This window comes from Podarcis tiliguerta (assembly GCF_965153285.1).
Source record: "Podarcis tiliguerta genome assembly, chromosome: 7".
Lineage (NCBI taxonomy): Eukaryota > Metazoa > Chordata > Lepidosauria > Squamata > Lacertidae > Podarcis > Podarcis tiliguerta.
In genome coordinates, this window is record NC_139540.1 from 77673704 (window position 1) to 77688568 (window position 14865).

General features: G+C 42.6%; 1 protein-coding gene across 3 annotated transcripts in view; it reads right to left on the minus strand.

The window, feature by feature from the left end:
• Window positions 1-13091, minus strand: part of ELP2 (elongator acetyltransferase complex subunit 2) — a 53362-nt gene extending 40271 nt beyond the window's left edge. For all 3 annotated transcript variants that reach the window (XR_014513360.1, XR_014513361.1, XM_083449358.1), the window contains exons 1-6: window positions 12932-13091; window positions 11997-12075; window positions 7850-7920; window positions 4425-4581; window positions 2821-2898; window positions 764-828 (exon numbers count right to left, since the gene is read on the minus strand). Coding sequence is in view for 1 of the 3 variants with exons in the window: in XM_083449358.1 (XP_083305484.1) it covers window positions 764-828; window positions 2821-2898; window positions 4425-4581; window positions 7850-7920; window positions 11997-12075; window positions 12932-13063 (582 nt within the window). In the remaining 2 variants the exon portion in view is untranslated. The remainder of the gene's footprint in view (window positions 1-763; window positions 829-2820; window positions 2899-4424; window positions 4582-7849; window positions 7921-11996; window positions 12076-12931) is intronic.
• Between the last annotated feature and the right edge of the window lie 1774 nt (window positions 13092-14865).

Below are 14865 nucleotides of genomic sequence, written 5' to 3' on the forward strand. Positions count from 1 at the left end.
GTTCGAATCTCCGCAATGGGGTGAGCTCCTATTGCTTGGTCCCTGCTCCTGCCAACATAGCAGTTCGAATGCACATCGAAAGTGCAAGTAGATAAATAGGTACCGCTCTGGCGGGAAGGTAAATGGTGTTTCCGTGCGCTGCTCTGGTTCACCAGAAGCTGCTTAATCATGCTGGCCACATGACCTGGAAGCTGTACGCCGGCTCCCTCGGCCAATAAAGCGAGATGAGCGCCGCAACCCAGAGTCGTCTGCGACTGGACTGCGACTGGTCAGGGGTACCTTTACCTTTAAACTTTATTGAACATATTGGGACTTACTTCTGAGTAAATGTGTATAGGGTTGCACTGTTTGGCATTTAATTTCAATGAAGGGTGGTATATAACTAATTGGGATAAATAGGCACATCGGTCACCACGAGTTGGCAGGCATGCTGAACAATTCCACACACACAACCTGTCTATGATGAATGCTAGCACGGATGTCAATTAACATCAAATGTGAACTGAAAGGAACACAACTAAACCCAAAACACATTATTTGTCTAAGCTCAAAATCCTCCAAATAGAATGGAATATAAACAAATTAAAAGTCATTTTGAAAATTCAATATAAAGGCACACCACAGCAATATTTGTAAACACTTCTCCCACGTATTCAACTTCGTTTTTCCTACCTCCATTTTATCCCCACACAATCACAGTCACAACAAAACACCAAAAACATGACATACTATTCATGGGATAGGAGACAGAAACAATAGTTACCTGTCCATCCTGCTGCACATATAAATGAATTTTGCAGTCATCCCCACCGCAAGCCAGTACCGGTACTGAAATGGCAAAGCAGTCAGTGGAAATTTGCTGTTTCATTATTATTTTTAAGAGAAAAATAAAATGGACACAAGGGAGTACACCACATTTACTAAAGGAGGAAGAGAGAGAGAGAAAGAGGGGGAAGGAGGGAGGGAAGGAGCCTAAGGCTGCAATCCTATGCCAAAGTACCAGGAAGCCAGCACACCTTGAATGCTATGGGACTTACCGTATTTTTTGCTCTATAAGACTCACTTTTTCCCTCCTAAAAAGTAAGGGAAAATGTGTGTGCGTCTTATGGAGCGAATGCAGGCTGCGCAGCTATCCCAGAAGCCAGAACAGCAAGAGGGATTGCTGCTTTCACTGCGCAGCGATCCCTCTTGCTGTTCTGGCTTCTGAGATTCAGAATATGTTTCTTCTTGTTTTCCTCCCCCAAAAACTAGGTGCGTCTTGTGGTCTGGTGCGTCTTATAGAGCAAAAAATACGGTACTTTCTAAGGGTGTGTTACACAGTTCCAGGACTATAAAAAAAACCTCATAATCTGTAGAATATCCAGTGCTGGAGTAGTTATAATTTCACAAATTTAAAAAATAAGGAATTATGCTGCTTTCCACTCTGCTAAAAGTCAAATTACAAAATTTTCTGCCTTTCTATATTATGCTCCTGCACTAATGTATCTATTTATCCTAGGGCAGAGGATGACTTTCTGGATCGCCATAAATAGCACCATGAAACACATGCTGAGCCTGGGATGAAGATAATATATCAGGATTGCCTATGCATCATTCCAGTGTTTTGGAAATCCAACTCCTATGAACAGAATCACTGTTTTATATGCATGCAACCCACATAATCCCACTACTAAAAAGTACTTTAATACAACAGGTGAATGGCAACTCCTAACTGATCCCGACACAACACCAATAACTTCCCAACGTAATCACTTCCACTTCAGCAATTACCTGCTCATCTGCAAAGAGTTAATTTCATAAGCACTTTCTCAAAAAGGATAATGTATAGATATTGACTTATAAATACAATAGAACTTAAAAGCAGACATTCACTACTAAAGGGTCAAAGGGAACTTTAAAATGCATCATTCTGACAAGTCTGATAATCCCAAAAGTCAGTATTGATTTTGGCATCAGGCATGGTGGATACAATCACAAGCATCCAGCTGAGCTGAATTTATTTGAATGGGCTCTATCCCCAGACCTGCACCACAATCCATTTGCAGCAAACATGGGGATACTTGGTTGCAACCATAAAGGAGGTACCATTTTCCAATAAAACACACAACATCTGGAGCAGATATCCCTCCTCTCAGTTCCATCCTTCCACCCAGCAGTGACGAGGTAAGGGAGGGGGTGTGAACAAACCTAAAACTCCTGCATCGCTGAGAGGCCATCATTTAAAGACACACCAAGCAATAAATTGTTTTGTTACCATAACACCATTAATGTGCATGGTGCTTTAACAGAGTAATAACCAAAAAGGCAGGGGCCTGTCCCAACCTAACATTCAACACATGGGAGACAACAGAGAGAAGGAGGAAGGTGAAAACAAACGGAGGGAGAATATTCAGTGTTTAGGGATAGAATCACAGCTCAGATGGCAGACTATGCAATTTTTGCTTGCATTTATTCTCTGAATAGAAAGCTGAAAGTGGAAAAGTAACATTCACTATCTCCTTTGATACATTTACCAATAAATGCGGTGCACACAAGAAAGAAAACACATTTCCTCTAAACATATTGAGCAACATGGCAAAGAAAGCAGTACGGAAGTCAAATTAGTGTCAAGTCACAGTGGTGTGGGTGGGTGTGAAAATGGGAACTCACAGGAGCAGATATTAGGAGCCCAGTACTGCACTTTTGAAATACACTTTAAAACAAAATGTTTGAGTCAGTCTTTGAAATTTGCTGCCATCCATCAACTACATCGACTAAAATGCTTAAGACACCAGTTAAGCATCCCTTTAAATGATTAAACAGTTTCACAGACACACTTACTGTTGCTGTCTGGCAGGAAGGACAAAGAAACATCCATAACAAATCCATTTCCAAATAGCAGTGTCTGAAGACATTTAACTGAGAGGGAGAGAGAGAGAGAGAATAGTTTTGCACACCAGCAGTCAACATGACAGACAGCCAATGTAGAACCAAAGAGATAAGCTGCTAATTACAGCTACAAAGAATTAAAACTCACCCAAGATTAACCTAAAGGATTATACATCATAAAGAAATGCAACAGAGAAACTGACTCAGGTATAGAAAAACTGATAAGGAGAGGTTACAGTAGATCCGAATGAAAGAACGACTTGGCAAGGTCTCCTTTAAACTCACACTGACCTTGACACATTGAGAGGTGTCTCAGGGGGACAAAATTCCTCTACCTCCCTTATTATAGGAAACAATTTTAAGGGCTCGTGCATTGTGGCAAGTACAAGGCAAGTGACGTAAAGGTTCGGCATAACACAACATAGCTATTGCCTTTGCCCTTTCTTTGTCAAGATGTATAGCTTGTGGGAATCCCTTGCAGATGACTACAGTGCCTGGAGACAGTCAGTCAGGTCACGGACCCACAGCAGTGACTAGAGGAGGAAAGACTGCTAGGAGGAGCACAGAGGGAAGAAATGCCAGGGTGCATCTGGAGCAGCACAACCGGACACCTTCGTCTGCCCCAGCTGCAACAAAACATGTCTCTCTTTACAGCGACAGCAGATACTGTAACTTTCCAATCGTTTGACTTCACCCCCAAAGGTACACTCTTCCATTGTCACCCAGGACAGATGAATGTCGGTAACATCAGATATCGAAAGTACTTAAGGTCTGAGCCTTATTCAGGTGTTGAATATTGAGTGTCCTGTATGCTTGAAGAGGCTCTCTAGAATATACAAGCTAGCCTCTCTCCTAGATGCTGATGCACATACCAGCCATGACTCCTAACTTGACCTGCCTGAAGTGGGGCATTCATGTATGGAGGTACACACACACAAATAGGGCTCCAGGAGGGATCTGGGGTTTCTTTTGTTCAGGCTATGGGTCCAGGATTCCATTTCAGTATCAGCTACCCAGATGCCTTGGAAGCTCACAGGTACAGCACGAAAGTAATTGCCATCTCCTATGGCTTATCCTCAATCTCTAGCACTTAAAGGTATGTCGTTTCTATTAGCTATCATGGCTAATAATCATTAACAGACCTATCCCCCCAGGAATCGGTACAACATTAATTTGTCCTCCAAGTTGATGAAAGTATGACTATGATTTGTGTTTGTTCAGCTTGCCTAATTATAACTGAGAACTTCTGTTCTAACATATCCTGAATACTTTCCTAACTTTGACTAGCCACCTTTCTGCTATTTTTATGCTGTTTTTATATCACTCTTCAGTTATATTCCCAGCTAGCTTTACAAAAAGAAAATAGACACACCCAAAACTGTTTTTTAAAAAAATATTTTTGCTAGCTAGACAACTGGTGGCTATTCGAAACCAGTGCATTCCAACTGGAAGAAATCCAGATTCTCCTAAAGTTATGGATACATATCACTAAACTTTGCTACATGAATGTGACTTCTTGAAAGAATCTGTTTACAAAGCACAATAGAGAAAGTTACCTTCTGTTCCTTGTTTGGACCAGATTCGCACAGTAGAGTCAGAAGCCGCAGAAGCGAAAAGTATATTTAACTCTCCTGTAGACTCATTCGTCATGTAAACAGCATCCAAAGAGCAAACTGCTTCAGAGTGGCCTTCAAGACGAGTGCAGTTCACAAGCTAAACAGAACATTATCAGATTATACAAAGGAAGGACAAGAACCTTGAAGTCCAAATCAAGGTGCCATGCAAAGTGTGCAGTTTTCAGAACTGTCCAGAACTACGGAAGTGCTAAAAACTGTAACGAAAGTGAAATACAAAAGCTTTAGTTGAGAATGTTGGTAAGCAAATTACATTGCTCTCATTTTTGTCCAGGGCATTAGAAAATATGCACTTTATACAACATTCTATTTGTAATCTATGCTGTTCTGTGTTGTAATAAAAATTAGAACTCCGTTAAGTTCACAAAAAGCAACATCACTGGGTTTTTCCATCCATTTTCTAAATCTACTTTAAATGGCTTGGTATATGACAAAAATAGTAATAATTAAGGTTTAAACTAATTTGAACACAACGGAAAAGCATTCAGGCAGAATAGAAAACAACTGAAGGGTAATATTGATTAAAATAATTTTATTCCAAACGCTATCAGAAGGGTCATTTAATTTCACCTCCTGTATAGCACAGGGCAAATCCAATTTGTTTTCTGTGGAGTCTTCCAGGTTCCATTTAGTTTAAGCATTTCTTTTTATACAAGAGTCTAATCTCAATTTTAAAAACTATAAGCACTTGACTATACCAGTTCACTTAGCCTTCTGTTTCACCAGCTAATAACACTTTTACAGTTAAGTACATGAAGTGCTTTGCAATCATTGGGATTGTGGACATACCAGCCGTTTCTCCTGGAATATATCCTCAAAACAGCAGGCACAGCTTATACCTCATCCTAATAGTATTTCTGATTCTGATCTACCTCTGCTATTCCAGGCAAGGTGGTACCTCATTAATGAGGTATTTACGTCCACTGCCAGCACATTGCCTCCTTCAGTCTGTAGATCGGCTCAAGATAGTGGAAAGAGAAAGACTTTGGGGTGCCATTTCACATTCAAGCTACTGTCACGAGAACATTCATGGTTGTGGAAGAGATGTGACCTCACTGCCTTCAGATCTCCAAGGAAGCATCCCAGCAATTTGTTTGCTCACAAATAATTCCTGCATTTCAGCAAAGGAATTTACCTTGCCAGGTGGATCAAAAGTTGTCTACTACAAAGAAATAAGACTCATGTGGATACAGCCTTGATGTGGATACCCCCTCACTGTCACAGAGAACCAAGACTCAACGTCAGTGAGATGAGCACTTGCATCAGACAGGTGATCCATTGTGATATATGGCTGGATAGAAACTCTCTCAAGCCCTCTAGTAATATCACTGGTTTTTTATTCTATGTTGTCATGAAAAGCTATTTTTTCTTTCTTTCTTTATACAGGTAAATCATTCACAATGAAGCAACATTGTAATACTGTATGTCTTCTTTGCCATATCAGGTACAGTGGTGCCTCGCAAGATGAAAAGAATCCGTTCCGTGAGTCTCTTCGTCTAGAGGTTTTTTCGTCTTGCGAAGCAGCCCATTAGCGGATTAGCGCTATTAGCGGCTATTAAAGGCTTAAGGGATTAGCAGATTAGCTGCTAAAAGGCTATTAGCAGCTTAGTGCCTTAGAAAAAGGGGGTGGGGAGCGGAAAAAAACCCCCAGGAATCGCAAGACATTTTCAACTTGCGAAGCAAGCCCATAGAGAAATTCGTCCTGCGAAGCACCTCCAAAACGGAAAACCCTTTCGTCTAGCGGGTTTTCCATCTTGCGAGGCATTTGTCTTGCGGGGCACCACTGTACTAGGTTCAGGAGAGAAGAAGGAATTATCTCATCATAAAGAAAAAGAACACCACAGGTGTTGGGTCAAAAAGTGTTGGGTCGAAACGTAGCATTGGTATATCATGATAAAAATCAGGAGTGGGGAACCTTTGGATCTCCAGATGTTGTTGAACTACAACTCCCATCATCCCTGACCACTAGCCATACTTACTAGGGCTGATGGGAGTTATAGTCCAGCAACATCTGATGTAAATTCTCAGCCTTAAGTAATTCTGGGTGGCACTAACTGTCCAGTCTGTGGTAGGTGCAAAACTTGAAAAGACAGGGCAAATCGAATTGGTGAATTTGTGAAGTGTGTGTAATTAAATATGATACAGTAAACAGGACGGGAGCAAATCTTTTCTTACAAGATGATGTAAGACCTCAGTCTTGGCAGAAGTGGGCAGAGGATGAGGAAAGAAACACCAGCTGCCGCTCACTGCCTGACTTTCAACCCAGAAATCACTATTTAAAGAGCACTGCTGCAGCAGCCCTTTTGCTCAAAGATGCTCACTGGTGTTTTTCCGCAGTCAGTCAGGAGCACAGAGATGAGTGAGCCCAGCAAATCCTCCTCCGTAATCCTCCCTAGTAGCCCTATCAGCCTTAAAGCCTTTGTTTGGACAAGAGGGCAAGCCAGACTCCAGCTTGTTTTGCCTGTAGTGTGGCAGAAGCAGAGGAGAAGCACTGCAGAAACTTTTTAAGCAGCATGTGTGGCTCGTTTATGTCAAGCCATAATTTATTTTAAACTATGGTTTAATTGGCATGTGAACCAGGCCCCTGAGTTAAACAGAGCTGTGGCATTAAGGCCGAGTACTAGGCATGTATCACACCTAAATAACCACAATTTCTTCTCTGCTAGGGCAGTATATTTCTGAGTTTCCTTGTTAAGCACAAAATGTGCCACTGACTGCAAAATTCAGCTTCCTCAGAATCTCTGGTATCATTTTAGTAAACACATGTTTGCAGGCCTTAATTTAAGTGTGTACTGTAGACAATGGATGACAAAACCTAAGAATCCAGAGAGATAACTAAATACGATTTTCAGTGGGATGGGCTTCCAGAACTGATATACCTTCCAGTCTTCCAAAAGACAGCATGCATGGAAAATGTAACATAATACAAGCACATTTGTTCAATTATGCATAATGCAAACAAGCCACAGAATTCTGTTTTGTTTACAGTGCAATCCAAAGCAAGTTTCTTTGGAAGCAAGTCCCACTGTCCTCAGTGGCACTTACTGCTTAGGAAGTGAATATAGTATTGAGGTCTTAGTATAGATTTCCCCCCTTTACACCAAGCACTACACAACACGTACAATGGCAGATCCTTGAACAGATCTCTTTTGCTTTCATTGTGATGATCTTAAATTTTGAATCCAGATTACTAGCAAAGAATTTGTTGCAGTATAGAATTGCTTAGTACAATAGTTAGAGTGGAAAGCATGGAAAAATTCAGAAGTCGTTCTAGTTTTCATTTCTTAAGGGGGGGAAATCATGCTTACAATTGTTTTATTCTCACATATCACAATCGCTCTACATACCTTCTCATTTTGTGTTTCCCAAAGAATAAGTAGTTTGTCAGACCCTCCAGAAATTAATTCGGTTTCATAAGCTGTGAAGGGGGAGGAGGGGAGAGGGAGAGAAAGGTTGAACAAGGGAAAAGTTGAATAATTCTGATTCAAGATGACTTTTGGTTTGTTTCAGTGGCAATTCTTCCCAAAGGTCAAAATCTGCAAATAGAGTTTTAAAAAGCACACATACACACACACTCTGACGTCTGTAATAATAGTTTAAATTTCTTCCTAGGTCCCATCTTTCCAATAGAAGAGCAAGTAGAACACTTGCAACTCTACAAACAGACTCTCCTTTATTTACCAGGAATTCACCTGAATTTGTGATTATCATCAAGTGCCAGGTCTCATGTAATCGTAAATTCTCAATTTCCTACATTCACATTATACAGTGGTACCTCGGGTTAATAACTTAATTTGTTCTGGAGGTCCGTTCTTAACCTGAAACTGTTATTAACCTGAGGTACCACTTTAGCAAATAGGGCCTCCCGCTGCCCCCACCGTGCAATTTCTGTTCTCATCCTGAAGCAAAGTTCTTAACCCGAGGTACTACTTCCGGGTTAGCGGAGTCTGTAACCTGAAGCATCTGTAACCCGAGGTACCACTGTACATAACTTTTCATTTTCACAGTGATCCTCATGTTTTTAAGACTATAATCTTTAAATAACCTCTTTCATTTCAGGAGTGTTTAGCTCTGCTCTTTAGCACTCTTTTAAGCTGCATTTTTGTTTTGCAAATGGCAATATGCACAATGGAACTAGAACTGTAAAATGTAAAAGAGGCCTCACTTTAGGCACCATTATACATTATACTTTGTGCCTTTCCTCCTCAACTTGAAAACTGGGTGCACAGGTTAAGCTGATGTTTTAGCTTGAAATACAGAATTGTGTCCTGAACATGTTTCAAATTCTCTTGTGATTTCTCTATGCTCAAGAGACAATCCCCCCCCCAAAAACCAAAAGTGCTCATTTTGTTTGGTCACCTAGGACTACATGGTCTTAAGATATTAAAAATAACATAACATAACATAAAACACCACTGGCCATGCTAGCAGACAGCTGAACTCCTTGCCCTGTACTGTATACTGCATCTTGAAAAAGTACAGGGAGGAATAAATTTCAAATGTAGAATATGCCCACCAGAGGGCACTGCAACAGCAACAGTCATAACCCAGATAATTCTTCTGGCTACCTAACAGTGCAGAAAATGCAGCAGCTCTATGGTCTGGATTCAAAGAAATATGTACCGTAACTATTTCTTTGTATCTAATAAAGTATCAGACTTGCACTTCTCAGACATCCTCCATGACATAAAACAAGTCACATTTGAAATGGAGTTTCAAAAACTGTGGTTCATAAGGCACAGGAGTCCATTGTTCAAAGGAGCAGGAGGAACAGTCAAATATCCCACCTGGTGGGTCCAAGCCTGGTGGGCCAAGCATGCTGATGCTCTTTGTACCCTGACTTGTGTAACCAAGCCAGCAGGGCACAACAGCTTTTCCTTTTATCCCAGTTTAAGTGCAATTTCAACCCCCCTGGTTGAAATTATCAATTTGTCCCTTGACACGGGGACATTCCCAGGGGAACTGAAGGAAGCAGTGGTGTGTCCACTCTTAAAGAAAACTTCATTAGATCCCTTAGACCTATCCAATTACCGCCCAGTTTAAAATCTTCCATACCTGGGTAAGGTAATTGAGAGAGTGGTTGCTGAACAGCTTGGTAGGTTTCTGGAGGAAACATCGGCATTAGATCCATTTCAGTCTGGTTTTCGTCCTGGTTTTGGGACGGAGACGGCTCTGGTTGCCCTAACAGATGATCTCCGTAGACAACTAGATCGAGGCGGGTCAGGACTGCTGATCCTTTTAGATTTGTCAGCAGCCTTTGACATGGTCGATCATGATCCTCTGGACCACCGCCTTGCAGACGTGGGGATACAGGGCATAGCCCGTAACTGGTTGTGCTCTTTTATCTCTGGTCGGGGACAGAGGGTGGCACTAGGGAGGGAAATGTCGTCGCGCCACTCCTTGGTGTGTGGAGTGCCGCAGGGTGCAATTCTCTCCCCGATGCTTTTTAACATCTTTATGCGCCCCCTTGCCCAGATTATCCGGAGCTTTGGGCTGGGCTGTCACCAATATGCTGATGACACTCAGCTCTATCTGTTGATGGATGGCCACACCGACTCGGCCCTAAACACACTGACCAGATGTTTGGAAGCTGTGGCTGGATGGTTTCGTGGGAGCCGATTGAAACTAAATCCTTCGAAGACAGAGGTCCTATGGCTAGGTCGGGATGGCATGGGGATGAGGGACCAACTCCCTTCTCTTGCGGGGGCCCAATTAGCGCCATTGCCTTCTGTTAAGAGTTTGGGTGTAATCCTTGACGCCTCCCTTTCCATGGAGGCGCAAGTTACAGCAACAGCCAAGGCGACATTTTTCCACCTTCGCCGCATCAAGCAGTTGGTCCCTTACCTTTCCCGCCCCGACCTGGCCACAGTGATCCATGCGATGGTCATCTCCAGGCTTGACTACTGTAATTCGCTCTACGCAGGGCTGCCCTTGAAGCTGTCCCAGAAACTCCAGCGGGTACAGAATGCTGCAGCGAGGCTCCTCACAGGGTCTCTGCCATGGGAGCATATTCACCCAGTGCTTTTCAAGCTGCACTGGCTCCCGGTAGAGTACAGGGTCAGATTTAAGGTGCTGCTTTTGACCTTTAAAGCCCTTCATGGCCTAGGACCCTCGTACCTACGGGACCGCCTCTCCTGGTATGCCCCACGGAGAGCCTCAAGGTCCATAATAACAACACCCTAGTAGTCCCAGGCCCTAAGGAAGTTAGATTGGCTTCAACCAGAGCCAGGGCCTTTTCAACTCTGGCTCCGGTCTGGTGGAACGCTCTGCCTCATGAGACCAGGGCCCTGCAGGATCTGATTTCTTTCCGCAGGGCCTGTAAGACAGAGTTGTTCCGCCTGGCCTTTGGCTTGGAGCCAATTTGATTCCCTCCCTCTCTTTCTTTTTTCTTTTCCTTCTACTCCTCCGATGAGGCTACATTTTAATATTTTAATGTTCCATTATTTTAATGTTGTACTTTACTTTTGTTTTAAGTTGTAGCCATTCATCTTGTTTTTATTATTGCTTGTAAGCCGCTCTGAGCCCGGCCTTGGCTGGGGAGGGCGGGGTATAAATAAAAAATTATTATTATTATTATTATTATTATTATTATTTTATCCCCTTCATGCTTCCCATTGCCATGTATTTCACAAATAAATTAACTACATCACCAAACATATTAATTGCAATAACAACAATATAAAACATTTGATAGCCAAATAAAAGTTGCATTATATATGTATGGTGTGTGGAAAAGAGGCAACTGCTGGCCCAGAAGTCCTGGGGGACTTCCCATGTAGCCTGACCATAGCCCCTGAGCAGTATTAAATGGACATCCTCTCCCTTTTATTATGCACCTCAGCAACTTTCTAACAACCAACTCTTCTGTGTCTTGGAAAGCACAGGTTAGGTGCACAACGTCTCTGTTGCTGTTCACACCGGGCTGGTTCGGACGCAATGCCAAACCATGGTTTGGTGCTATGTGAAGAAAGCCCCTTGAGCTTCCATGCTCCCCACTTATCTCTCTAGCACACAGCGATTCTCTGTCTTCCTTTCTTAAGCCCAAACCTGCCAACTATGGTTTTAACCACTGTGGTTTCTGAACATGGTTTCCATGGAAAACGCATACCATAGTTTGTCAATTCAGACAAAATGACCCAACTACTGGTTGCCTCAAATTGGAAAGGGAGTAAGAGAACTGTGGCATGCAAGGGCAAGTAGGACTACACAAATCCAAAGGTCTCTAAAGACTGATTTACACAGCATTAAGCCTCAGTTTGTCATTGTGAGGTCTCTCAGTTTAAGTGCAATACTGTCCACTCTAGAATTATAATATCTACTGATTGCATTTCAAACCTGTTTCCAACTCCAACAACCCTATCCTACACATCTAAAATGGATTGTAAGTTTTGAGGTAAAAATATATTATCAGTACTCCAGGTGCATATCCATGGCATACATTTTTTTAAAAAAAAAACTCAGTAGAAATAGGCCTCTTACTCCAATTATACTTACATCCATCTTTTCTGTGAATCCACTGAACACAATTAACTCTTCCAGTGTGTCCATTCAGTGTGCCAACTACTTTTCTTCTCTGAAAAAAAAAATACACAACCAAAACTGTCTTAAGTCATGAACGCTTGTGGTGGGTTTGAACAGAATTCTGATAAGGAAAAGTTATTTATCCAGAGATGCTCTCCAAGAGACTATTGCAACATTCTTTCAGTAACAGCACTAAAAGGGCAAAATATTTCAGAAGTTTGTTAGAAAAATTTAACCATTCACTAACTGTAGTCAGAATACTCCCCAACTGGCTGACACTAGCAAAGCACAGATACCAAAGGCCATATTCACCAGTGGAAACCCATTATTTGTTAAATAGTTACACCTTTCTATTACAGGGTGGGGTTAATGACTCACACCTGAATCTGAATCCAGGTGAGGTGAGTATTTTGGTAATATCGAACCCTCAGGGAGGGCAAAATTTGGAGTCCCCACACCTTAAATAGTTCTTATGTTCAGAATAATTCATTTTGGTACAGTTGCTTTTTATGGAACTTCTTGGCGGGTTGAATAAATATAAATTTATCATCATCATTATTATTTAGCACCCGTTTTCGGCTTAGGGCCCTGAGCGAGGGCAAAATTTGCCCCCCGCCCCACCCTCAGTATTTATTTCCAGAACAATTCCGTTTGGCACAGCTACTTTTTATGGATTTTCTCAGTAGCTTTATTATATAGGCTTTATTTTAATTTTATTTTTTTGCGCCTCCAGGGTTTCAAACTTGGGCTGCCTCAGCTGCTGCCGGACTACAACTCCCGCCATCCCTGACCGCCGGCCCTAAAAGCTAAGCATGATGGGAGTTGTAGTCCAACTGCAGCCGGGCCTCCCGCGTTCGAGAACCACCACCCTAGCCGAGCAAGAGCGAGGGGAAAGCCCGCCGCCTCACCTGCGGGTCGTAGAGGACGACCGAGCGGCACGAGCCGAAAGCCACCAGGCCGCCTCTCCCCCAGGAAACCACTCCGGGACCGGCTCGGTTGGCGCAGCAGGCGACATGGCACACTTCGAAGGGCGCCGCCATCTTGTCGCAACCCCTCGCCTTCGCTACGGTAGGTGTTTTGCCTCAAAGCGGCCGCCGTAGGAAAAAAAGAACGGAGGAAGGCGAGGGAGTTGCAGAATTAGTACCAGCTGATGTTGCTGGTTTAAAAAAAAATGTGCATATATTAGATTAGAATAATAAAACAAAACAAAAAGCTGGGTAGAGTCCCTGGAAGCTTCCTTTCCTTGCAGAGTTTTAAATGTTTGGGATGAGTGTCTGGGAAACTGCAAAAGAAACCAGCTTAAATATCTCTTTACTTATTTTTTTTGCTTTTTCTTTGTGTTGGTCTGGCAGAGTTGGAGTGATTTGGGGGAGGGACAGCAAGGGTGTGCAAACTAATATGAGCTGATGTTGCTGGTTTGAAAAAATATACATATATTAAGATAATAATATGAAATAAAGCAGGGCAAGGTTACTAGAGGCTTCCTTTCCTTGCAGGGTTTTAAATATTTGAGATGAGTATCCCGAAAACAGCAAAAAAAACCAGTTTAAATATCTCATTTCTTTTTTGCTTTTTGGTCTGGCAGAGTTGGAATGATTGGGGGGGGTAGTCTGCATTTTTAAACCTCTCCTGAGAGGCAAAAAAAAACCAACACAGGGAGATGGTGATGTGATTAAAATACTGCACCGGTTGAATTCCTGTCGTTTTTAGTTTTGCTACGCAGTCTTCTGGAAGGTGCAATGGATTTTTCTCCCCCGCTCAGAAGTTGGATGGCTAAGTTGTAAAGAAGGCTGGGCTCCTCTCTACATCTTTAATAATTGGCACCTGAAATTCCCTTTTCCTGCACAACTTTTAAAGGTGCAAAAGCCGCACTTGAGGGTGCTGTGGTAATGGGGGGGGGATGCTTTGTTTGTGAGAAGACAGTCTTGCAGCACCTTTAAAGAGTAAAAAAATATGTTACGGCATAAGCTTTTGTGGTTATATTACAGATTTGAAAAGAACCTTTGTATGTTGCTCTGCTTTTCTGTTTTTTAAATGTTGCACTGTTTTCTATGTACACAATATTTGCCTCGCATATTGAGGATCGCAATCGGAGCTGGTGATGGACAGCAACTGAAACCCAGTTTGGTATTTCCATTCCTCTTTCAGGTTGTTGATATTGTTTAGTCGTTTAGTCGTGTCTGACTCTTCGTGACCCCATGGACCAGAGCACGCCAGGCACTCCTGTCTTCCACTGCCTTCCGCAGTTTGGGCAGACTCATGTTGGTAGCTTTGAGAACACTGTCCAACCATCTTGTCCTCTGTTGTCCCCTTCTCCTTGTGCCCTCCATCTTTCCCAACATCAGGGTCTTTTCCAGGGAGTCTTCTCTTCTCATGAGGTGGCCAAAGTATTGGAGCCTCAGCTTCACGATCTGTCCTTCCAGTGAGCACTCAGGGCTGATTTTCTTCAGAATGGATAGGTTTTATCTTCTTGCAGTCCATGGGACTCTCAAGAGTCTCCTCCAGCACCATAATTCAAAAGCATCAATTCTTCGGCAACCAGCCTTCTTTATGGTCCAGCTCTCACTTCCATACACCAATTTGTGGGAGAGGTTAACTAAGGGTTAGGGCCTTCGCTTTATTGTCCTTATTGTCCCTTTCCCCCGTTTCCTGTGCCTCCAGGCCCTCCCTCTTTGTGAATCCATAACTTCTGTGTGTGTGCAGGGAACTAAGCAACAGGCATTGCTTGGCAACACCTTCTATTTGTGCTGAAAGAGTTTGTTGGCTTGACAAGGAGGTGTACAAAGAAGTAACGTGCTTCGAGTAAATGACAAGCTCCCCATTTTAAAAGGAGTCCCGATCC